At 43.7% G+C, this 26958-nt stretch overlaps 1 protein-coding gene across 1 annotated transcript; it reads right to left on the bottom strand.

Moving 5' to 3' along the window:
* Nucleotides 1-1766: 1766 nt before the first annotated feature.
* LOC106731946 (sulfotransferase 6B1-like) lies at nt 1767-12368 on the bottom strand. The gene is made up of 4 exons (XM_089777165.1): nt 12333-12368; nt 11127-11216; nt 5870-6026; nt 1767-1897 (listed from the first exon to the last, which is right to left on the bottom strand). Exons 1-4 carry the CDS (start codon nt 12366-12368, stop codon nt 1767-1769), a joined length of 414 nt encoding a protein of 137 aa, XP_089633291.1.
* Nucleotides 12369-26958: the final 14590 nt, after the last annotated feature.

Raw genomic sequence — 26958 nt, 5'->3', positions numbered from 1 at the left:
CCCTCTAATTCGAACCCTGGAAGATTGACAGCGGCAGCTTCAATCTTCCTCTGTAGTGTAGATGTACCCTCAGAGACCTTTGGTCAGGAAATACAGTTCAGGCTCAATACCTTTTTTACAGTAAGCAAATAAAATACTTGAACTAAACAACACCTGGAATACAGTCATGTAGCCATAGAATGTAATGTTTGTTTAAGCTCTACAATTAAACTCTTTCTCAGATTGCAAGTGGTGGAGTATTAGGCTCCTGCTTTTATTTCCGTGCTCTCTTTTCTTAGCTGGGAATTAAGATGTAATTCTCCACCTGAGCGTATATATTTTAGGTGCTGTGGATATGATTTCATCTGATTAAACCGAAAGTGTGTAGAGCTCACTATAGCTAAGGAAGCTATTGTGGTTTCATTCTAATTTCATATTTTCAATTTCTCATAACTTTCCAAAATAGGCACCCGTCAGGCTGAAATATTCCAGCCCTGATCTGTGGCCAGGGGTGAACTGTTTTGTAAAGCATGAGCACAGGTGGCTTTGCCATTTTTAAGTGTGTTAAAATGGGGCAGGAGGAGGGGAGGGCAGAGGTGCCTGGTGGTAGCACTTGGGGCTCTAGATCCTATGCCCCTGACAAAATTTCAGTTGCTAAATACGGTGCCCCACATTCTCCCTCCCTGCGCCCCTCCCTCTGCAGGCACCACTCACCCCTGGGAGAGAGGCTGCCCCTCCAAGTAGCCAGAGGGGAATTCTTTCTGTGAATTTTTTTTTAGCGCTGTAGATAGCTGCAAACTCTGACCCATTATGACATGTATTGTGTGTGTACAGATGCAATGAATAATAATATGTGACTTTTTGACATTAATTACCATAATGAATATGCAAATTACATGTTACTGGTCTACCAAAAGTTTGCGAATGGGTTTGCCGGTCCACGGTATAACAAAGGTTGGCAACCACTGCACTAGCACATAAGTATGTCTGTGACGATGGACTTAACTTACTTAGTGATGGGACTTGCCACTGCCCCCTAGGCTGGAAAAAAAAAACATTCCTTCTGTGACTCCTCTTATATGCACTAATATAAACAAGTTACCTGTTACCCTCTGACACTGGCTTGTTCAAAACACTTCTCTCCATCCCTTTGAGCCAGTATCATCTTCACAGAGTGTGTTTAAACCATAACTTTGTATTGTTGTGTTCTTGTACAGTTCTTCTAGAATGTGTTTACATGAATACCTAGTTCCTAGAACTACTTAGGAATGCCTGTGTTTTAGCAGTGCCAGCCATATTCTTGCCAAGTTTAGGTACTAGCCAACTGAATTATAAGTAGGCATTTGCTTTGTAATAGCTCCTGACTCTTTCTCATAGCATGATTTTTGCTACCTTTAGTTCAAGCCTCAGGTCTTGTACAAGTCCCCATGTTCCAGGCTTTCTTTCTTTCTACTAACCAAAAATTAGTGGCACTATTAAAACCTAAAAGTTCAATATGATAAAACTTGCTTTTTAATTTCAGATAATACACTTCAGCAGTTTTGTTGCATTATATTAGATGTGATCATTACAATATCATTAGTTAAAGTAAGACAGTAAGCTGTACAGTAAACATGCTTGCTGTAAAATTCAAGGTTGACAGAATATCAGTTTCTAAGGAGAGTTAGAATGTAATTGTTTACAAATTTGTACAAAAAATCTAGAGGGAATAAATGGGCTTTTCCTTCAGGCTACAAAAAATGCCAGTAAGCTGATCATGTTGTGCTTCGTTGAACTAGCTCCCATTTTCATGCTTTGCAGTACACCTCATACTTGATCTTTGTTCCCAGTTTAGTTCCTGCTAACCGCTCTTCAATTTTTTTGTCCATTTCTTGGTCCTGAGCTTCACTAAAAAGGTTTTTCCAGTCACCAATCTTGCCTGCAAGCAAACATATGTATATAATTGTAGTGTCTAGATCACTGCCTGGTAGCAAAGATTGTAATGTTTCAACTTTTGTTCAAAATCATTTCTTTTCAGCCATGGTTTATACTAGCTAGAGTGTACATTGTTAACCACTAAGAGCCTCATTGAAAGCACTGTGATGACTGTACTAACCTTTCCACTGACTTTAATGAGGCTTGGATCAGACTCGTGGTGAAGTCACATTTTGCAGTGAAATGGAGTGATGGCTCTTTCATGATACGCAGCAGAGCAAGCCCGTGGCAATCACATGACAGCATGGAGCTGAGAGTGGCTCTCCACTCAGGCCACTGATATGTCACCCACAGCCACAGTGCATTCAAGTTTCTCCCAAACACCCACGGCAGGGCCAAATGTCAGTGAGTGGCAGTGAGACGTGGTTGCAGCCTCACATCACCTTCTATGCCATGCTACGATGCCTGGAGCAGCAAGCCAGGCCCAGCCCTGTGGTGCTGGAGCCACTGCTGCCAGATGAGTGAGGGGCTGGCTTCCTCTCTAGCCCTGTGTGAAAATTTGTCAATTGCATAATATGCTTGGGCAGGCCAGCCACTGAGATTTTTTTCCCTGGGGGTGCTCCATCCCCACTCTGCTCCAAAGCTCTGCTCTGCCCTTTCTCCATCTCTTCCTGTCCCCACTCTGTATCTCCTCCTGTACCTTCACTCCACCTCTTCCCACCCTGCTCCAGCCCCTCCCCTGAGGCTCTGCCACTTGCTGCTCTCTGTCATCCCCCAGCCACCAAACAACTGATCGATGGCTTCTCCAAATATTGGTGGCTGGTGGGTGCTTTGCACCCACTATTTATTTACCATGGGTGCTCCAGCCCCAGAGCACCCATGGAGTTAGCATCTATGCCACACATACACCTAAAGGCCAATTGTCCCCTTGCCCTCCTTTTAGTTCTGCCATTGGACTAGGTTCTTCAAAAGAACATTTACCTTCTTGCAGATAACTTTTTCTTTAACCACTGTCATTTTAAATAAAGTAAATGTGGAAGCTAATGAGCTACAAAATATTTTCTTTTCGGTGTGGCCATCATGTTGTTTCTTTAAATATAGTGTGCAGTAAATAAAAGTCCCCAGTGTCACACCATTATAAGAAGTGTCTTTCTCCCTGAATAATCTCATTTAAATTAATGCCGCTGCTTTTTAAGGCACTATGCAGCGTGAGTAGGAATGGCAGACTAGAGTCCATAGAAAGTGCACGCACTTCTGCTTAAGGAAATCAGATAATTAAGAGTATGTGAAACATACCTGTGAACCAGTTACCTGCTTTTAATGATCTGGCATGAAAGGATAAAAGGGAAATAGCATCACTGTGAGACTAATCCAAAGTTATTTGGGGATTCCTTGCGTATTCTGACCATTCAGAAGGGCTGGATGTTCCAGTAACAGAAAAGATATGAGAAAGCAGAGCAGGAACAGAACTATCAACTATCTTGGAAGTACTCTGGGTCAAATCCTTAGAAGCTGTAGATTGTGAACATGGCTGAATACAGGTGACATCAAAGCTGACTCTAGTATCTGTTGGGAAGAACACGGAAATGTAATAAGTGGCTCCTCCCCCAAATTGAAGACTGTCAGGTTTGGGAAACTTAGAGGTTTTGCTTTGAAGAGAGGAACAAGGATACAGTTTCCCACAGTATTCTTGCCAGCAAGTTAAGGAAATGTGTATTGGATAAATGGGCTGTAAGGTGGATAGAAAGCTGGCTATATTGTCAGGCTCAACGGGTAGTGTGACTAATCCACTATGCAGAGTTGGCAGTTGGTATCAAGCAGACTGCCCAACAGTCGGTTCTAGGGCCAGTTTTGTTCAATATCTTTATTAATGACTTGGATGAGGGGATGGATTGCACCTCAGCAAGTTTGCAGATGACAGTAAGCTAGGGGGAGAGGTAGATTTGTTGGAGGGCTGGGACAGGGTCTGGATTGACCTAGACAAATTGGAGAATTCAGGCAAAAGAAATCTGATGAGATTCAACAAGGACAGAAGAATCCTAAGTGGTGTTACAGGCTGGGGACCGACTGGCTAAGTAGCAGTTTGGCAGAAAAAGACCTGGGGATTACAGTGGATGAGAAGCTGGATGTGAATCAATAGTGTGTCCTTGTAGACAAGAAGGCTTATGGCATATTAGGGTGCATTAGGAGGAGCATTGCCAGGAGATCTAGAGAAGTGATTATTCCCCTTTATTCGGCACTGGTGAGTCCACATCTGGAGTATTGCGTCCAATTCTTGGCCCCTTGTTACAGAAAAGATGTCTATGCATTGGAGAGGATCCAAAGGAGACCAACAAACATGATTGGGGGCTAGAGCACATGACTTATGAGGAGAGGATAAGGGATTTGGGCTTATTTAGTCTACAGAAGAGAAGAGTGAGGAGGGATTTGATAGCAGCCTTTAACTACCTAAAGGGGGTTCCAAAGAGTATGGAGAGAGGCTATTTGTTCTTAGTTGTGACACATGGCAGGATGAGGAGCAATAGTCTCAAGTTATAATGGGGGAGGTCGAGGTTGGTGTGACGGACCGGGCCGAGTCTGGGCACAGCTGAGGGCGTCCGCTCAGGGTGAATTGCTCAAATTTGAGGCTTTTTACAGCCCCCAGACTGGTGACCTTTCCAAACAGGCCACAAACCAGTCCCACAGAACGCTTCAGTAGTCTGCCTGAAGCCTCACAAGCAAAACCCCTCTGAAACCCCAGCAATATCCGTGCTCCAGATGGCCCCGGGCCTCATACACCGGTGGGGGGGGGGGGGTCTTAGAACCCAATCCCACCTACCCCGAACAAGTTCTGTCTGGTTCCAAGAAACCAGCCACAGATCCCCGGTCAATTTACACTCTGGATCTTACCCACGAATCACGCCAAGCCAATCCTTTAGAATCTACCATCTAAAGGTTAAAAGCATGAGAGTAAGGTTGCTAAAGTATCATACATTATATGCATCGAATCTCCCAGTTCTTGATGCAGGCTCTAGCAGAGATGTTACAGCTGCTGGCTTAAAAGTCCTTGTTGCGCATCCTAGGTCAGGATGGGTCCACAATTCTTTCCGGCTCTTTGATCCCTGCACTGCTGCCTCTGGGATGAAGTGCTGAGCTGAGTACCAAGATGGAGTCAGCCACATGGCATATTTATACCTCCTTCCTGGTCTCTTCTTGGCTGTAGCAGGTCACCTGGCCAGCGGCCTATCCCTGTGTTCCCTGGTAGCAGCCCTTAGGTGTCAGTCCTCATTCCCGAGGTGTGTCCTTGGCCCTTTGAGTGCTACTGTCCCACATAGCCTCGCTAATTAGCATGTCCATAGGCCAGGCTCTGCCCAATGCTCAACCACATGCAGAGAAATACTCAGTATCCATACACAGTACATGCTTATAACTTAACACACAGACATTATATAATCACATGAAAAGCGTACATAGGATTAGCAGACAGTAAGCTTCTATTCAACACCTCACATGGCCCCCTTTTATATCATTTTTGGGGCCAACACCCCCACCTATGGGTGTAGCAGTGATCTGGCTGCTTCCCTCAAATTCGGTAACGTGACAGTTGGATATTAGGAAAAACTATTTTACTAGGAGGGTGGTGAAGCACTGGAATGGGTTACCTAGGAAGGTGGTAGAATCACTATCCCCAGTGGTTTTTAAGTCCCAGCTTTACAAACCCCTGGCTGGGATGATTTAGATGGGGTTGGTCCTACTTTGGGCAGGGGGTTGGACTCAATGACCTCCTGAGGTCTCTTCCAACCCTAACATTTTATGGTTCTAAGAGGAGCTGACCTGAAATATCTTTCTACTGTTGTTAAGATGAAATTAAATTAGTATTTTGAATACTGCATCAATGACCTACATTTACTCCAGTAACATTTTAATACAGTGTCTGCAAAGAGACATTTAAGAATGATCAGCCATCAAGGAATTGTCAGTTGTACTGGGAATTCACCTTTGCGGAAAAGAATATTTCCAAATGCACCATGGGTTTTGTGGGCATTCTCTTTCATAGTCTGGAAACTACTCCTCTCAGCAACAGTTTGAATCTCTTCATCAGTTATGGAGAACCCAAAGAATGTAGCTATTTTTTTCACTCCCAAAATCAGGTTCTGAAAAGAGGAAGAAGTTTACACAGTGCAAGTTGTTAATCAAAAACACATTTTTTCATTGTTATTGTGCCAAATTGACACTGGAGACAGAAAGCTTTGTTTACCCACAGTAATGCTTTATATAAAGCTTTACATCTGATGATTTCAGACTAATTCATAAGTCTGGATATGGGTGGCCAATATGCTAGGCAGGGGAAGACATTGCCTTCCCAAATCGCCAGCCTGGCCCTGACCACCCTAGCATGCTTAATGTGGGCATTCTGGGGGCAGAGTGTTGCTGCCCCCATCACCCACTCTCCCCATGCTCCTTCCCCCCATCCTTTATTGTCAACAAAGATCAAGTGAAGACACTGCTGTTTGTTTTGTCAACAGAACTAGCTTCTGCCACTATCCCACAATGCCTGTCCTTGTGGCTCTGCTCAGTGTTTTGTGATCTCTTCTGCCATGCAGGCATGCACCTCTCCTCTATCAAAGCTCTCCAAGTATCTGACTGCTGAGTGTCAGATACTTTGGCTCCATTTGGACTGCTCCTGTTTTGCCCTGCACTAGGAATACAGAAGCAGGCAGACTGTTGCTGAAGGGGTAGTGGGACAGGCTGCTGCGCTACTTTGGCATTCCTCAGCACTGAGAGCTCACAGAGCTACTCTTGATGCCCATTCAGCAGTTGAGGAGGCTGTGCGAGAACTCTGGGGGAATCCCAAGATGTGTTAGGATCAGTTCTGCCTTCCCACAACAGTGCACTGTGAGTGTGTTTTTCACACAGTGCACTGTTGTGGGAAGGCAGAACCTATCCTATGTGGAATACATACTCACAGTGCACCACTTCTAGGAGAAAAAGCAGAGTTGGGGCACCGTGCTAGTTCAATACTTAGCTTCTGTGCTTTTATTTTTTAACAGATGCCTATTTCTTTTTCTGTAGCCTGGCTACAATACAGGTGTTAGTGTTTAAACCCATGGAAAAGGAGGGCAAAAAGCAAGGAAACAAAAAACAAAACATTTTTGAAAAGAGATAAACCTGTGATGATTTCAGTGTACCTTACATGTACTTACGTGACTTTCTAACAGTTCATTTGCTGTGCACATGCTGCTTTTAATACGTGTGTATAAATGCACAACAGTATTTTGAATATCAAACGCTATATGTCTCTGATACTTACAGATGCTAAGGACTGTCTTTATCACTTACAGTTTTAGCCCTTGTTTGTTAGAAACATGTAAAGCCTTAGGGCTGGTTTACACTAGAATGCTAATTCAACCCAGCTACAACATTCAGGTGTGTAAAAAAAAAAATTCACAACCAAATCATGTAGTTAAACTGACCTAAGCTCCAGTGTAGACAGTGCTAGATTGACAGAAGCATTCCTCTGTCGACATAGCGACTACCTGTCAGGGAGGTGAATTAACTTACAGCAATGGGGAAACACCTCCTGTTGCTGAAGTAACTATCTACCCTGAAGTCACTGGGGCCAACAGCTATAGTGGATCTGGGAGGGTGTTTGGGTGAAGTAGTGGATCGTGACCTGGGGCAACGGACTGGAGTAAGAAGAGAGTGCAGGGCCTGGAAGGAGTTGTGACCTGGGGTAGGAGTGCCAGAGGGGGTGTAGGGATTTTGGCTGTGACCAGGGATAGCAGATTGGTGTCCAAGGTCTGAGAGGGGGTTGTGACCTGAGGAGGAGTATAGGAGGGGATGCAGTGTCAGGGAAGGTGTATGGGGGCTGGAACAGGGGTACAGAAGGATTGGGTTACATGAGGTAGGGGCTGGGGGAGGGAGGAGCTGAGGTGCCAGAGATAGACTCTGGCTGGGAGATCTTATCTGGCTCCCAACCAACAGCCTAGCAGGTTCCTTAGCCAGGGTCCCTTCCTTCCAGCCCCTGAGCGTGCTCTGAGGAGGTGCAGGAACCATGTTTATTGTTCTGAACTGAATGGTGTGATCCTGGGGCATATGGGGGGGAGGGGCACTTCACATGCTGCCTGTCCTGCAAACAGGCAGCTGCAATTGTTTGAAACCGGCCAATGGGCGCTCCTGGGAGCAGGGGTAGCATGAGAAGCCTCTCGCCCCCTCCCTCCAGGCTCTCAGTGTTCACAAACACACACGTGGCCCTGCACCCAGCTTTCCTGAATGCCAAACGGGTGTGGGGCAGGGTGGGATTCATCCCACAGATCATCTTTTGCCCAGACCTGGAGTAGAGGCTGGAGCTAGCGTCTCCATTTATAGCAGGTGGCAGTAGCAGCAGTTGCTGCTGCTTCTGCTCCTCTGAGAGGGTGAGTGCCCCTCCCCCCATTCCAGCCGATCAGCTGAACTCCCTGAATGCTTGGGGTCCTCTGAACCTCTGCATGCCCATGCAGGTTCACAGCTTACAGGGAACCTGGGCCTCGTCCCCAGAGCCCTAATGTGTGGGCAAATAAGCAAACAGGAGAAGCTGGCCTCTCCACCCTCACAGAGCTCTCGATATTTGGAAGGAAATCCAACCCTCAATTCCTGATGACAGTTCTACTCATATGGGAGAAAGGGCTCCTGAGTATACAGCAGGCGGAAGAACAAGGCTTTGTGTACCCTACACAGCTTTTAGCAAAAGGCTCTGTTGCTAAAAGTCAGACAGTGTAAGTAGAGATAGTCAACACTTTTGCTGACAAAAAATCTACACCCCCCCTATAAGCAGCATTAGCTTTGTCAGCAGGAGAGCACTGGGACCCACAAAAAAATGTTAACCTAGTTCTTGTGGTGGCAAAGTTTTTATCTTTGGATGAGAGGGGTGTAAGCATCTGTGGATGACAAAAGCTATGCCGCTCAACTGCCAGTATAATCAAAGGCTACATCTAGACTGCAGTGCTTTTCTGGAACAAAATACAGGACTATGTAGCACTTTAAAGACTAACAAGATGGTTTATTAGATGATGAGCTTTCGTGGGCCAGACCCACTTCCTCAGATCAAATAGTGGAAGAAAATAGTCACAGCCATATATACCAAAGGATACAATTTAAAAAGTGAACACATATGAAAAGGACAAATCACATTTCAGAACAGAAGGGGGATGCAGGGGGGGCGGGAAAGGAAGGTGAATGCCTGTGAGTTAATAATATTAGAGGTGGGGAATGGTAGATGTCTGTGAGTTAATAGTGTTAGAGGTGATAATTAGGGAAGCTATCTTTGTAATGGGTAAGATAGCTGGAGTCTTTGTTCATGCCCCCGCGGAGAGTGTCGAATTTTAGCATGAATGCCAGTTCAGAGGATTCTCTTTCAAGTGCAGATTTGAATGTCTTCTGAAGTAGGATGCAGGTGAGTAGGTCATTGAGACAGTGTCCTTTCTGGTTGAAATGGCAAGCAACTGTTTTTTCTTTGTGATCCTGTCTAATGTCTGTTTTGTGGGCATTGATTCTTTGGCGAAGTGTCTGAGACGTTTGTCCAATGTACATAGCAGACGGACACTTTCGGCACATGATAGCATAGATTATATTTCTGGAGGCGCAGGAATATGTGTTCTTGATCTTATAACTCACTTGGTTAGGCCCAATAATGGTGTCAGCAGAGTGAATATGTGGATACTGAAGGTATCCTGGAAAAGCAATGCTGCATCTAAGGGATGCATCCGCTTTTTTCAGAAACATTTCTGAAAAAGCAGATGCATTCCTTCACCATCCCTGTAAGCCTCGTTTTACGAGGAAGAAGGAATAGCTCGAAAGAGCAGGTTTTTCCAAAATGTGGTGCCGTGTAGACGTGCCAACTTTCAGAAAAGCCTCTTTCGAAAGAAAAGCGGGAAAAGATACACAAATTGCGGTTCGTAATTTGCATATCTTTTTCCAACTTTTCTTTGTAGTCTAGATGTAGCCAAAGCTTAAGCTCCAGGCTGTAGGACAGGTCTCAGCAGCAGTGTGGCTGTGTGGCTACTTGTGAGCTTTCCCCGTGTTGTACCACCAGCCAGAGCCTAACACAACACCCAGAGCAGTGACTGAAGAACTGATGCTGACAAGCATTGGGGCTCTTTGATGAAAGTGTTTTGTTACTTATACTGGTGTTGGAGTGGTTTCTGGGTGAATCCTGCCCTCCCCCCAAGGGCTATAGAAGAAGCCTCCACACCACTGCAATGAGTGGGAGTTGGGAGTTAACTCCCCATAAGGGGAGCCTCACCGCACAAGTCACTTTATGAGCAAGGTGTTCTAAGCCAGGACTTCCCACGTCTATAAAGTAACTCGCACATCTGAGTATTTGTGGGATCAAGGTCTTAAATTGTAGATAGATCATATTCTGAGTTTTGCCAGTTAGTGTCAAAGTTACTGAAACAGGGTTCTTGTAGTGGGGAAAAAAAAGCCCTCAGAACTGCTGTACTCCCAATAATAATTATTTTCTGTACACTCACTGTTCAGCGATTTTAAGCCCAGAAGGTGACCATTGTGATCACATAGTCTGACTCCCTTCATAAGCACAGGCCATGGAATTTTCCCCAGTAATTTCTTGCCGAATAACTCATGGCTGAACTAGAGCATATATTTTAAATGTAACACTTGAGCCTGTTAAATGCATATTTAGATTTGAAAATACAGACCAAGTCTATAAAAAGTTCTTGGGGTATTACTAGATCCAAGGGGAGATTTTCAAAGGCAGAAAAAACAGTTTGACAGTCAAAGTGCTTGTGCCTTTGAACATTCTCCATCTAAGTCTGAGATATTCTAAAGTTGTTTTGTTCACTGGTACATTTCTTTGGCACCTTAAAGTTAATCCAGATAAGACTGATAATGTCTGAATCTTTTAGTAACAAACACTACTTGAAACACAAGAGAGAGATACAGCACTCCTTACATAACATTAATCTCACCTCTTTCAGTTCTTCATAAATTGTAAACATAATATATCCTCTGGATTTCGAATCAGCACCAATATCTAGGGGAGAAAAACATTTTCCTACATTTTAACAGATAGTTTAATTATTCAGAGGTGGAAAGCATTTACTAAATATTTCAAATAACAAAAAAATTGTAAAAAGTAAATTCAGTTGAGCCTGTTCATAAATAACTAGCAAGCAAAGAGTAGCCACATTTGTTAAACATTTTGTTTCACACAAATACCTGTAATGGTGACCCTACAATTTAAAATGAACACTCACCTTGACATTATTCTTGAAAATAGATGTTGGTAGCATATGAGGAAAAACATGTGTTGCTAAAACTCTTCTGGAAGGTAATTTCTTTATCCTCTTTAATTAAAGAAAAAAGGAAAGAAAATGGGAAATAATGGATTCAGTGACATTATCTTTAAAATATTTGTGTAGGGAATTTTAGTTCTGAACAGAGCCAGGATAACAGGCAAGGAGTTTAAAGGTTTCCATGTACTCAACAAGAGTACGACATATAGAAACAGCATATCTTTTCCCATGGCCCCACCAACAGGGCACAAACCTGCATTCTTTGGGACACCTCTGTTGATGAGAAAGTATTATATTTCCGTCCTTGCCCTCTCTACAGACTTTCCGTAGTGAATCTATAGTGATGATGGACAGAACCGAAATGAAGGTTTTCTGAACCTGGGGCAAGCTACTGCACCCGTCCCCTCCCACCCCCGCCTCCCAAAATGATAAAATTCTTAATTTTTTTATATTAATTTTATTAATTGCACATGTTAATTGAGATTGCAAATAGATGATAGTAAAGATATAAATGAACTAATATTTTAACTTTCTAATTTTTAATTTTGCGACCCTAAATGTACTGCGCCTGGGGCGAGTGCCCCACTTGCCCCACCCTTGTTACAGCTGTGATGATGAAGGTGGATTTTGTCAAATGAACATCTAACCCATGGAAGTCAATATGAGTTTTGTAATGATTCTAGTGGGAATAGCAGCAGGCCCTTGGCTTCTAAGCAGTCACATCCAGTCAGTCTTCTATTGGTGTTAAAGATCCTTTCTATAGATCTGTCACTGCCTCCAGAGATTTCTATTCTGCTACTGTTTTGGTGCACTAGATTTTATCAGAATGAAGAAATGATATGTGGTCTTTAAATCCAACAGTGCTTTAGCACATCAAGGGCTTGTCTACACTACTGAGAAGATCAGCGCTGTCACAGTAGATCTTCCAGGGTTCAAATTGGCAGGTCAAGTAAAGACCCACTAAGTCAGACTGAGGGGATGCTCCCATCGGTGCCAGTAGTCCTGCTCCTCATGAGGAGAAAGATCTCTTGCTGTGTGGACCGCTCCAAAATGTGATTTAAGATACTTTGACTCCAGCTATGTAATTAACGTAGCTGGAGTTACATATCTTGAGTCGACTTTCCCCTTTAGTGTAGACCAGGCCCAAGAGTCCTCACACAGAGCTACCTGACTGCCTTTAGAACTGGTGACAGAAAACACCATCCTACTGAATACTGAAACAAAAGACAGGACTATGCAGCACTTAAAAACTAACAAGACGATTTATTAGGTGATGAGCTTTCGTGGGCCAGACCCACTTCCTCAGATCAAATTGTGGAAGAAAATTGACATGACCATATATACCAAAGGGATACAATCAAAAAAAGTGAACACATATAAAATAGACAAATCAGATTTTAGAACAGAGGGGGCATGAAGGGGGGAGGTAAATGTCTATGAGATAATGATATTAGAGGTGATAATTGGGGAAGCTATCTTTGTAATGGGTAAGATAATTGGGGCCCAGCACCCATCTGGCCACAGCCTCCTGTCTCCAGCCCCAAACCTGGGACAGACCCCACAGTCTCACCCTTATCTGGCCACAGGAAGAGCTGATGGTGCCCCCCCCCCCCCCCCCCGCTGCAACATGAGTAGGAGGGGAGGACACGATTTGGCTGCGGCAAGCCCAGCCTGGCCCCTTGTCCAGTCACTGCTGCCCGGGTGCAGCAGCCCAGCCCAGCCCATGCCAGGTAATGTAATCCAGTCCCAGGGCTCCCTCACATACTTTGCTTCCCACCTTAGCACCCTGCCCTGACTCCGCCACCTCTCACATACCCCAGCTCCCTGCCCTGAGCCCCTCATCCACCCCAACCCTGACTACTGCCCCCCAGCAGCAGCAGAAGTCTGTGAGTACATTTCATTTATACTATTAGTAATCATCATGTCAATTATCAATAATATTAAGTTGTATATTTTCAGTCATGCAACTAGGCATTCTTATCCTGGCTCCTCATTTGACCACTTGTTCTGAATTTTGATGTAATTTGGCTCTTTGATTTGAAAAAGTTGCTGACCCCTGAAATAGAATATACAGTAATTCCTCATTTAACACTATAGATGCGTTTCTGAAAATGTTCATGCTAAGCGAAAATGTGCTATGCGGGATCAATTTCCCCATTAAAAATAATGGAAAAGGTGGGGGTTGCGTTTCAAGTGGTGATGGCAAAGTCCATTTTTTGTTGGTGCTGGGTCGTCAATGTCAGCATTAGATATCTAGCAACACAAGATAACTAGCAACACAAGTCTCTGCGGTTTGTTAAAACACAAAGATAAACACATGAGTGAGCGGAGGAGCGCTGTGACCACATGCATTCATCCGCTCATGTGAATTACCACTGTTTTCTCCAACTTATACCGCTGCGCAAAGTAGTCCGCCACTTGATTATTTTCGTGTTATTTCGGGGACTGTCGTGTTACTCGAAAAATGTTCCCTAAAAATAAAATCGTGCTATTGCGAAAATTTTAGCCAGGGGATAAAATGGTATCCTTGGCCTCTGTCTGTCAGAGGCTGGAGAGGGATGGCAGGAGACAAATCGCTTGATCATTGTCTTTGGTCCACCCTCTCTGGGGCACCTGGTGCTGGCCACTGTCGGTAGACAGGATACTGGGCTAGATGGACCTTTGGTCTGACCCAGTACAGCCATTCTTATGTGCTTATGTTCTTATGTGTTAAGCGGGCATGTGTTAAATGAGTAATTACTGTATACTATGTATGAAACCTTTGTCTCTGGCATCACACACAGAGTAATTTTTTCGTTTCTTTTTTTAAGTACTTTATGTAATTGATTTATACTTTCTTCAGAATTTTTTATTCGCTCATTCCTCAGGCATTTTTGCCACCTAACATTTAGTAGCAAAATGTTCAGGTTCAATTCATTCTAGCCAGAGAACATTTATTACAATTATCCTCAGTTGTTTCCTGCCAACAGAGTACTCCACACACATTATATTTTAACTGTTATATATATCAAATGGCAGATTTTTAACAATTTCTACTAGCTATTTCATTCCAACCTGAAACTTCCCTGGATCTCCAAATTCAAGATATGTAAATTCATCAGTTTCTTCATTCTGTTTCATGCTGTTACTCATTTCTTCATTTTTCTTTGTACTTCTTGTAACCAAGTCCCTCAAGATGTGGATAAGCCAATTAGTACCTGAAACAAATGTTTTAAAAAATATTAAGGAGCTGAGAACAGCTCATGTCAAATGGTAAATAGTCTCCAAATGAAAAATACCTGACAAATTTGATCATAAATGAATTCCAGAAAATTGGAAAGTATGAAAAGAATTAAAAAACAAAAAAAAAATTCAAAACTGTAACAAAAACTAAAGAAATAAAAATGATCTTGGCAATTACCATCCAGAAAGCCTAATTTCAATCCCAAACAAAAAAGTAAATACTAAGAACAAAATCATAAATACAAATATTATAGTAATTCTTTTCTCTTTTGTAGCATTTTTCATTAGTAGCAACATTTTTTTTATAAGAAACAAATCTTTCCAGTTAAATTCCCCTATTTTTTTGTGTACAGTTGCAACATTTGCTCATGTAGTTGCCTTCAAACATGTGTGTAGGTCCATTGATTCCAGTGGAACTATTCAGTTAAGTGTGTAACTGTTGGCAGTGCCGGAGCCTTAGTAGATAAGGGAATGCTGTCACTGTAATATCTGATTTTAGAAACCAATTTAAAATGTATCTCCTGGAATCTTATTTTCAAAATTAATTAGAATTGGCTGAGGTATAGAAGAAACTGACTATAGGATCGTATAGGCTGTGTCTACACAGCAGTGTTATTTCAGAATAAAATAGTCTTCATCTATACACAAGCAGTTATTTCATCATAATGTAAAAATAATGTCGAGCTGAAGAACTTCTTACTCCGACTCCAGTAACCCGCATTGTATGAGGTGTAAGGGAAGTCAGGGGAAGAGGGCTCTATCTGGAAAGAACTGCTGTGTAGACAGCGCCAAAAGTTGAAATAAGCTATTTTGATTTAAGCTACGCAATTAGCGTAATTCAGGTTGTATAACTTATTTTGAGTTTAGACCTGCTGTGTAAACATGCCCATACAATTATAAATTTGAATGTAATAAGTTCAAGGAGAAGTGTTTTATGGGATAGCCCTGGAGCTGGTGTCAGGTATGGCTTAATTTAGCTTTCCTATTAGTAATCTGAGGTTAGGGTTGCACCAAGGGCATAAGGGATGCAGGCTCATCTATGAGCAATTAAACACTTTCTGATGGAGGCTTATGAGCAGCTGAATGTTAATCACTGAGCTAATGATGTATTTGGGAGGATATAAGTGGAAAGAACAGGAAGCAAGGAAAAACCCAGGGAGTGAGCCTGAGCTTTTGTGGGTAAAAAAACCCACTTCATCAGAAGAGCTGGAGTGGAAATTAAAAAATCCAGGGCATATATAACAGCAAAAGCAGTTATCTGGCAATTGTGGGACCAGTGTAAAGTAAATAAAGTTAGGTAATGATACTTACTTGGGTAGTGGAGAAAGAAGAATAATGCAAAGGTTTGGGAGAGATTAGAAGTGCAGGAAGAAAATGCTCTCTAATCATTAATGGTTCCTGACCCTGCAAAACTTTTCAAATATCTATAATGCTTCACATCCAAGTGCTCCTGTAGAGTCAGTAAGGGTACATCTACTCAGCAGGGCTAAACTCTAAGTAAGCTACGCTAATTGTGTGGCGTAAGTTGAAATAGTATATTTTGAAATTTGGCATGTCTACACAGCACTTATTTTGAAATAGAGCACTCTTCCTCCAACTTCCCTTGCTCCTCATACAATGAGGTTTACAGAAGTCAGAGTAAGAAGCCATTATTTTGAATTTATTTTTAAATAATGGGCTTGCTGTGTAGACATGCAATACGTTATTTTGGAATAACTTCTGTTATTCCAAAATAAGGCTGCTGTATAGACGTACCCTAAGACAATTCACATGTTTAAACCAAGCTTCAGTGTTTACAGGACTGAGCTCTTAGCTGGTTGTGCCCTCAATGGTGTATTTCCAGAGGAAAGACCATCATTCCTGAAAATGTTGTACAGGTTTGTCACGTTTTCTCATGAAATGAACATCTCTTTCTCTTCAAGAATGTCAGCTTGTAAAATCTCTGACAGAGAAGAAGCAATGCAAGTTCAACTTACAGTAAACAAAATAGAATTTATAAGCCATTTACAGAAGAGAAAGTTAATATCTAGCACCTTGTTCTTTAACATGCCTATGTGTTTGATTTTGTTGCTTACATGGTAAAAAGCTCTTAGCCTTCTAACAGCAAAAACTTTCTTTTGCCAACCAGGTTGTCAAAGCAAGCTCTGTGACATCTGCTGAGAGACTGTGAAATCAACCTATAAACCACAGACAGACCTAACCTCCCCTCCAGCCTTTGGAGTAAAGAAAATAATATTAAATTAATATTAAATCCTGGTGTTTTTAACAGCTCTAGAACTTTAGAAATTGTTTGAAAACTTGGTGAATGGGAGAGACTTGCTGGGCATCCTTGAAGGAAAAGGAACATCTAGTGTGGGTTAGATGAGCATCAGTCTTGTCTTTCTCAACCCAGGCTGTGTCCAGCTATGGCTTTTTTTTTAAACATTGTCACTTGATTAGAGAGAATTTCCTGCATTAACCAAGTTCTACCTTTTGAGTCTACCTTTTGGGTTCCTCTGTGAGCACTCAGCCTTCTTCTGTACATCTCGTAGAGGATTTTTCTGATGTCCAATATACATACCACAGACCAAATTCTGCACTATTATCTTGGAGCAACTCCATTAATTTAATTTGGTTTTGTGATGTGAATGGTAAGTGCTGGAATCAGCCATTCAAAGACTGCTGTATCTGCACATAGCCCCTTCTCAGATGTACCTTCAAGCTCCTTTCATTATTTACTTATTAAAGCTGACACGGAAAATCTAGTTGACAAAGCCAACTCTAAGCCCTGGATACGGCCTTCTAATTGAGACCAGTATTATTATGGTACATGTTGAGGATTTGTTTGTGAAACCCATACTCACTTTGATGAGCACTTTGGCTATGTCTACACAGCAGCGATATTTCAGAATAACTGATATTATTCCAAAATAACAGAATCTGCGTCTCCTCAGCAAGCAGTTATTTTGACATAATGTCAAAATGATGTTGAGCTTAAGGACTTCTTACTCTTACTCTGACTCCTGTAACCTTCATTTATCAAAGGAAGACTTTTTTTTTTTCAAGTTGAGATGGGCAATAATAAGTGACCTTTTCACCATGTTCAGTAGATTGTAACACTGTGCAGGAATCCATGCTAACAAAGAGAGCCAGTTTTTGTGAAAACAGGTGCATTTGAGCTGGGCAACCAAATAGGGAGAGATGAACAAAATGAGAACAATAGGGAAATTCCTCCCAGACCACCTGAGATGGAAACTTTCATTTAGGACCAGAGGACATTATCCATTGCATAAGATACATTATGGTCCTGTGCAATCTTGGACTTCCAGCTGTGTAGACAGTGCCAAAAGCTGATATAAGCTATTTTGACTTCAGCTACGTAATTGACGGCCGCTTTTGTGCAAAATCTTGCCAATGTAGACACGGCCATAGTAATTACTTAGAATGGCCCTGGGGAGGAGCTATTTTGAAATAGCAGCAGTGGAGCGTCCAAACTGCGGAATAACTGTGCTATGTAGACTAAGGATCTTAAATATCATGTAAATCACTAATTGAGAGTCAATGCATTTTTGCATCAACTATTCGATTTGTTGATAGGGTGGCTCTGCCCCTTTGAAACACCACCACTGCAGCGTTTCAGAGAGGCAGCGTCACACGGAGCCTGGGCTCCATGCGGCAGTTCCGCTTTCAAACGCTGCTGTCGTGTTTCAAAGGGGCAGCACCACACAGCTGATCCCAGGCTCCATGTGGCACTGCCCCTTTGAAACGCCACCACGGTGTTTCAATCAGCAGCGCTGCATGGAGCCTGGGGGCAGCTAGGGAATCTGGAGTCCGAGGTCACCTCCATGTGGCACTGACACTTTTAGATGCTGTCCCGGCATTTCAACCAGCAGCGCCGCATGGAGCCTGGGGTCAGTTGTGTGGTGCTGCCCCTTTGAAATGCCATTGTGAGGCATTTCAAAGCAGCAACACTTCACAGAGCCAGGGACTCTGGGCTCCGTGCCACGCTGCCACTTTGAAGTATCCTTCTTCCCCCCCTCCTCCGCCTTGCTGCATCTATCTGATAGAGACAGAAAGGGGGGAGAGTGAGTAGCAGTGAGTGAGAATGGGGGAGGGAGAGAGGATGGAGTGAGCAGGGGTGGAGCCTCAGAGAAGGGGCATGAAGGAGGTGGGGTAAGGGTATTTGGGTTTGAGGTAGATCTTGGATTGCATTTAAATTCAAAAAGTGCATTTAAATAAAAAACCTCAGAATAAATGACATGTCATTAACTGTCATTAATTTGGGCAGCATCCAAAAGTGGAATTCAAGGCCTTGACAGCATAGGGGAATTTTACAAAATCTGGTTCAGCTGTTGGACATTTAACTAAATTAGTTACAAGAACTGTTTTGTTCACTAGAGCTGCATCTATTTTGAGGCTCCAAAAGAGTTTATATATTTCTTGTACACCTTCCCACTGCAGACTGGGTCCTAATCACATTACTACTTACTTATTCATGTGAACAGCTCTGCTAAACCCATCGATGCTATGGGTATGTCTAGACTACATGCCTCTGCCGACAGAGGCATATAAATTAGACTACCCGACATAGTCAATGAAGTGGGGATTTAAATATCCTACGCGTCATTAAAATAAAAATGGCCGCCGCATTGTGCTGGCTCAGCTGATTGTTGACACAACGCGTCAGTCAAGACACGGATCGGTTGACAGGGAAAGCCGTTGTCAACCGATCCCTTATGCCTTGTGAAACGGGGTTTAAAGGCATGATTCAAAAGCAAGTTATTGGTCTCAAAACAGGAGTAACTGGGTGAAATGTTATCTGTGTTATAGGTGGCCTAATCTAAGTGATCTAATTTCACCCAGTTACTCCTGGTTTGAGCCCAAACACTTGCTTTTGAATCACACGTCAAACATTTACCATTTATTTTTAAACCATATTTTCCAGACTGCAGTGTGCAATAGGTTATAAGACATGAGTTTTAATTTCCTTCTCTTGCTAGCTTTCCATCCATTGTTAGAAGTTTCATGCAGGTGCCTGCTAGTTCACACCATTTGATTGTTTGAGAATAAACTCCATTTCTAATTATTTTTCCATTCATCATTCAGCATGTGAAGCACTGCATGGACAACAAACTCCGATGGATAACTGGATTTTCCATATGTCCTTTCTGATGATTAATCACCAAAAAAACTAAGTGCAAGCTGTAATTAAAAGCTTAGTATACGAGAACAGCCAAGATTAAACTTCTACATTAGAAAAAATATTGATAGGAAACTTACATTTCCCCCACTTGAACCTACATCTGATAAGTGCCAGGAGCAACAGATTTATAATGAAATCCTGATATTCTTTAGTATAAAATCTGAGGGCTCCTCTACACTTGAAATGGTACAATGCACAGATATACTACTGCAGCATAATTAAGCCAACTTAATTTACTGGTGTAGAACAATCATGCGGGTGAGGTAGATATATGGCTTTCTTAAGGCTAATGGTAACTCTGAACAAGCTTAAATGCCCACTTCTAAAACACAATCAGCAGCTTTAGTGTGAGCTCACATTCAGCCTGCCCAGGGCCCTGCTCACAGCTCCTTTGTCCACGACAGAAGGAATCTAGTCAAAATATCAAATGAAGTAAAGAAAATATTCACCAGTTTTAGGGTATCCCACTAGTAACACATCATCGCTCCTTGCTTCAAAGGACTCAAGAGCTTGGAAAGTTTCCACGCTGCAATGGATAGCTGGGTACAAAACCCCTTTATAGGACCATAGCAGGTCCGCTGGGGCCCTCTTTTCAGCATTAGCCATGGCTTGATCCAACCTCTCAATGAATCTCTTCTTGGCAGTAATCATGTTTTCTCCCTCTGGCTGTGGCAGACACACAGACACGGATTTCTTCTAAGAGGTTTCCTAGCTGACTCCTCCTGCACGGCTATCAAGAAGATTATAACCTGTAAGCAGTAACAGTGTTGACAACTCTTGCAGGTTTATGGCCAGTCATATGACCTCTTCCTCAGGCATTCCAGCTGATACACAGAGTTTCTGCCCTCCTGTGGTCTGGGAACAGGTGACTGCACTCTCAAACCTTCCTGTTCCCTGCAGCTGCCTGCTTTCTTGATCCCTTTCCTCCCTTCCTGACTCCATTGTCCTCTGCCCACCACAGGACAGTTCCCAGAGGCAGTTTATTGTTGAGTGTGGCACTGGGCCAGAGCAACTGAAGGCCCCTTTCCACACCTTCTGCCCGCAGGCTCCCCTGCACTCCTGCTCGGGAGTGGGGTCAGGGGCTGGGTTAGGATTTACAAAGCCCTATGCAGAATTACTGAACTGGTGCCCCTATGCCTGACGGCAGCCCACACAGGCATGTTTATTTTAGATAAGGGTGCAGGTTTGAAGGAGTTGTATACAAAACTCTATGTCTGAAGGTCCAAACATTTAGGGCTAAAGATGAATATTCAGATTGAGCCTCTAAAATCTAGGCAAGGATTTTGAGAGAGGTGATTTTACAATCTTCAGCACCAAACTAATGACATATTTTAAAGCAGATTTTAAACTAAGATCCTACAGATTAACATGTTCTGAGTAAATATTACAGTGATGCACAACAGTTTTTGTCATGTATTCAGAAACTGACAATATACACTTGGAGGTTGGCAAATGCTTGTTAAATGGCTTCCTTACCACTTGAATGCCTCTTTAACTGTTTCAGTGTTGTGTTAATAGATCTGGCAGGTTTTCACTTTTAAGTTACTAAATCCTCTCCAGAGGAAGTCTCAGGAGCTGCAGCTGTGGTGAGAGCCTGCAGGAAGGGTCAAAACAGGGATATGAAGTGGCCGACGGGTTAACACTAAGACCTAGAGATACCTCAAATTTTAGGTTCCCTATGCAAATGCATATGCTGTGTATACCTAAGGGTGGTCCTGCATCCAGTGCTTCTGTTGGGGAAGAGGAGAGTGGCAGGTGGGCAGAGTGAGTCAGAGCGGGGGAGGGGAGGAGGCATCCATTTTTCTGTTGCCCCCCCACCCCCCTACAATTGACTAGGGCCCCGGAATATGGGTTTCATTGGCTAAAGTGCCACTGCTTATCTGCCTCCCCATCTCAGCTCTCACTGCTCCCTAGCCCCAAGAGATACCTTCAGTGACCTCTACAGCTGTACCCACATTACATGCAGTGCATACAATTGGCAGAGGCAGGGATGCTCTGAGAATAGAGCAAAAACAGCAGTTTGTCCTGGGCACCTCATCTGAGAGTGACTCCCCAACTGACCAATACCACAACCCCATGCACAGGGTCACAGCACCACCAGTGTTCCCTGTAAGCTGTGTGCTTGTGTGGCCATGCAGGAGAGAGTCAAATGCCACCCTGCTGAGTACCCACAGTGCTCCCTGCCAGCAGTCTGTGTTTCTACTGGTGGTGCACATTTGCACGTGCCTTGGTGCATATAACAAAAATTATTCTGCACATGAGATAGAAAAATTAGAGGGAACACTGAACACCACTCAATGAAACATGGTCTGGCAGCTCTGCCAGGCCATACCTGAGAGATGCTGCAATGACTGTAATGAGAGTTGTTCAGGTGTCCGTGCTACGTGAAAAATTTCTAGGAGCATCCTGGGAGTACCTGCTACATGGTTCCTTGCCCCAGGCTAGCCTACTCTAGCTCCTGCTTTCCCTCCTTCTGCCTTTATCTCTCCTGGTTCATTGCTATCAGTCAGTATCTTCCCATCTTCTCCCATCTTCTGCCTTCCTCCTTTTTCCCAAGCCCTATTGTGATGGACTGGGCCGGGTCTGGGCACAGCTGAGGGTGTCCACTCAGGGTGAATTGCTCAAAACCAGGGCTCCTTACAGCCCCAGACTGGAGACCTTTCCCAAACAGGCCACAAACCAGCCTCACAGACCGCTTCGGCTGCCAGTCCGGCCAGAAGGGAGCCTCATGAGCAAAACCCCTCACACACTCCAGCTCTCCCTGTGCCACAATCAGCGCCGGGCCTTCCACACAGATGAGGGGTTATATAACCCAATCTCACCTATCCTGAATGGGTTCTTCTGGTCCCAAGAAACCAGCCACAAATCCCTGGTCAGTTTACACTTTGGATCTTACCCACAAACGCTGGGCCAGCCAGTCCTTTAGAATCTAAAATCTAAAGGTTTATTAATAAAAGAAAGAAAAAGTTGAGAGTAGGGTTATTAAGAAGAATATATTACATGCACCAATCACCAAGTTCTTGATGCAGGCTTTCAGCAGAGATGTTATAACTGCTATCTTAAAAGTCTCTAGTGTACATCCTATGTCAGGATGGGTCCATGATCCTTCCCGGGTCTCTATCCCTCGCAAGGCTGCGTCTGGGATCAGTAGCAAGATTGAAGACAAGATGGAGACTGCCAGATGGCAATTTATATCCATTCCTGATGTCTCCCAAGTAGAGCAGGCCACATGGTCAAGTGACCTATCTCCATTTTGCCCTGGCTGGTTTGCATGTCCCCAGACACATTCCTCAGGTGTGTATTGGCCTCTCTGCGAGCCATTGTCCTTGCGGCCCTGTTAATTAGCTTAATCATCAACTGAACAATTGTTCTTTACAACAGGCAGTCCAGGCCAGTATCAGCACAGAGTCCATATTCATAACTCCACATACAGACATCATACAAGTATATAAGTAGCATACACGGAATCAGTAGAACATAAGCTTTCATTTGACACCTCACATGGTGCCCTTTGTACAGACTTTGGGGCAAACACCTCCCCGTGGGCACAGCAGTGATCTGGCTGCTCCCCTTAAAATCCAATAATGTGATGGGGCATCCTGGGGGTACCTGCTACATGGTTCCTTGCCCCAAGCTAGCCTGCTTTCCCTCCTTCTGCCTTTATCTCTCCTGGTTCATTGCTATCAGTCAGTATCTTCCCATCTTCTGCCTTCCTCTTTTTTCCCAAGCCCCATTTACTCCCTCTTCCCAAAGCTTCTGTTTTCCTAAGTCCTCCTCTCCCTTCCCAGCCATCACTTCTCCTCAGCCCTGGCAGGAACCTGCTCCTCAGCTTCTTGCCTACCCACACTGAGCTCCTCAGCAGCTACCTGCTGCCCTGAACCCCGAGCCCCTCGCCCTCTGCAGCCATTTTGCTTCCCCAAACTCTGAAAGCCTAAGGGCTGAATGTTAGCCATGAAAACGGCCATATTGGGTCAGACCGAAGGTCCATCTAGCCCAGTATTCTGTCTGCCGACAGTGGCCAATGCCAGATGCCCCAGAGGGAGTGAACAGAACAGGCAGTCATCATGTGATCCCTCTCCTGTCGCCCTTTCCCAGCTCCTGGCAGACAGAGGCTAGGGACACCATTCCTACCCATCCCGGCCAACTGCCATTGATGGACCTAACCTCCATGAAGTTACCTAGTTCTTTCTTGAACCCTGTTATAATCTTGGCCTTCACAACATCAGGCCACCCCGCAGGGATATTCCACCTTGCTAAGGCTTCCCATAAATATTTGTGTAGGGTGGGAAATATTTCAATATTTTATTTTTTAATTCATTTGTTTCAGAGTATTTGATGTTTTTAAACAATATTTTGTGTAAAATCCCACAAACTCCCTATTGTCCCATCTCCCAAACTGTTCCCCCTCATCCTTGGTGTCTGCATGGGTGGGTATAATGGTCTTAATTCCTCTCCTGTAAACTTCTGTGGATAACTGGCTGGACTGACCTCACCTCGTCCCCCCTATCGTTTTTCTTCAGAAGAGAAACAGGGCCTCTATCATCCAGAGGGACTCTTCTCCCACCTGCCAGGCTAGAACAGCTGGTTCCTACTTTCTAAAGGCAGAGAGAACTGGAGAAGCCCCCTGCAGGCTGTGCCCAGCTGCAGTTCATCAGGCGGTGCTGCAAACACAGGCCCAGAGGACTCTAGAGGAACATGGGGTGGCCAGCTGCACAATCATCCCTTGCTCCTCCTGAGTCCTCCAGCTCACGCTCGCACCACTTGCCACCACTCACCTGCTCCCCTGAGGCTGTCAGGTGAACTTCCCTCCCTACCTTGCTCCTGCCTCTTGGGGCTCTTGGCCTGCTCCCACAGCTTCTGTCCCTGCTGCCCGCTCCATGGGAGAGATGCAAGTGCTCCGGCTAAGACCTCCCAGTGCAAAGCTGTGGCACAAAAGAATTAATCCAGTCATTGGATGTATTCAGAGAGGAGCAGGAGGTTATTTTACCTCAGTAGGGCATTGGTGTCACCAGCACTGGAGTGTTGTGTCCAGTTAAAACTGGAGAAAGTACAGAAAAAAAGCCAAAACAAAATTATTTGAGAGCTGAGGCAGGCTGGGGAGCTCTCAGGGGAGCCCATCTCTGGGTTGAGATAGCACCCTGAAATAGAGAAAAGACTTTCCCCCAGGCCTGAGGGCTTCCTGCAGAAGAGCAGCAGGATCAGGGGATTAGCAGAGCCTCAAAAAAGTGAGAGGCACTTAACTGAGTTTTATGGGGAAGGAAGTGGTGGTAGCTACTGACTTTTGGTGGGAGGCATACAAAGTTCCTCACATGATCTCTTACTCTCCCTAGCAGTTGCAGGAGTCTATAGGAGAGATTCATGACTTTGTCACACAGATGAGAAATGTCATGCATGGAGCTGTGCAAACCTTGGCCTCTCTGGCCATGTCTAGATTGCAGAGGTATCCCCGAAAACCTCTGCCACGTCCAAGGAACACGTCCGCTTTTTCTGACTGTTTCCGAAAAAGTGGGTGCATTCTTTCAGCATCCCTGTATTCCTCTTGCTGAGAAGAATAAGGGATGTTCTGAAAGAGGAGGTTTTTCTGATATTTGGCCCCGTGTAGACGGGCCAAATTTCAGAAAAGCCTCTTCCGGAAAAAGATACGCAAACTGAGGTTCTCAGTTTGCTTATCTTTTTCCGAAAAAAACTTGAAGTCTAGATGTAGTTTCTGGAACTGGTGGCTGCGTGGCCTGGGAGGGTGAGAGAAGGAATGTGACCTGTAGGTGTCTGATCAAAACTATGCCAAGGCAAGGGGTCTTTGAGTTTTTGTGAGAGTGCCTGCAACAGGGACCAGAATCGTCTTTCTTTCGATAGGTGAGATTTGGCAGCCCTGTCACTCAGACATTGTTGGGTTAAAAATTGGAAGACAGACTAAGACATGTTATTTTATCTCTTTAAAGACACATTTTTTAGACCACTCTCATTACTTTTGGGGCATCCTGATGTGGACTTTTGAGCTCTTGCTATTGGCAATAGTGCTATAATCTTATGACACAGAGGACTACTCCCTAACCTAAAACTGTCTATATCCAAAACTACCATCATTTGAGAGTTGTACTGGCACTAGTATATCAGCCTGAGGTGTGTCTGGGCTATTTATTCAGCAAAATAATTAACTATGTGCTTATGTCCTATTAAAGTCAGTTGGATTTAAGAACATGCTTGAAGTTGTGCTCAGATGCTATCTGGAAAAGTGAAGTTCAAAAGCTAAAGGAATAACATTTGCTTTTTTTGTTTATCCATGGACATTGGGTATCAGCGCTTTGCCCTTCCTTATGGATTTTTAGAAATCTCACTAGCTATGAAAAGCAAACATGGATTATGGAACCTGGGGATTATGAAACAACAGAGGCAAGTAGTTCAGAAAGCTTCACGTTAGTTAAATCAGCAGCTGTGTCACTCTGAATATTTGACTGATCAGGTAAAACATTAAATGACAATTTGAGAGTAGAAGACAATAAAGGAAACCTGGAATTACTAGTTGATATATGCAACGTGATTCCCCCAACATATAATCTGAAGATTAAAAATTATCCGATCCACATTGATAGTTCAGGACCTTAATACAGAAGCTAAGGAAGCAGAGGAAATCTGCAAGTAGAATTCTGATGATTGTTTACTTAAAGCATCACACACAGTCAGATTCCATGTATAAGGACTGGAGGTCTACGTGTATGCTGTGGAACTATTTTGGGATACCAGAAGCATTCCGAAATAGCTATTCCATGTCTTTTGAGCAAGCCTGTTATTTCAAAATATAATGTGTTCACTATTCCAACGTCTCTGTAAACTTCGTTCCACAAGCGTTAAAGGACATTCATGTAATGCAAATTGCGTACCTTATTTCAAGGTAAGGGCGCAGTGTAGATACACCCAAGGACACTTCCCCAGTGTCTAGATGTTAGCCCAACCATACAGGAGAGATGGAAGGAAATTTCCCATCACCATGAAAGCATTTATAGACTTGGTAATTAAATGGATTAAGAACAAGCTAACTGACAGGTCTCAAAAAATAGTTGTCAGTTGGGAATGATCACCAAATGGGGTGTTTCTTATGTGGCTCTGCAGAGATTGGCTCTAGGTGCAACACTACTCAATATTTTCATCAGATCAGAGATCTAGGAGTAAATATAAAATCCCTTCTGATAAAATTTGTGGATGACACAATGAGTGAGAGAATGGTGAAGAATGGTGAGGACAGGGCAGTTGTACTGAGCAGTCTGGATCCTTTGATAAGATGGGCCCCTCAAATTCAAATAAGAATACAGCCAAATGCAAGCCCATGTATTTAGGAACAAAGGATGTGAGGAATACACATAGATTAAGAGACTGTACCCACAGATTAAGAGA

The sequence above is a fragment of the Pelodiscus sinensis genome, chromosome 3, assembly GCF_052426305.1.
Source record: "Pelodiscus sinensis isolate ZL-2025 chromosome 3, ASM5242630v1, whole genome shotgun sequence".
Classification (NCBI taxonomy): domain Eukaryota; kingdom Metazoa; phylum Chordata; order Testudines; family Trionychidae; genus Pelodiscus; species Pelodiscus sinensis.
This window is presented reverse-complemented; position numbering and strand designations above follow the sequence as displayed.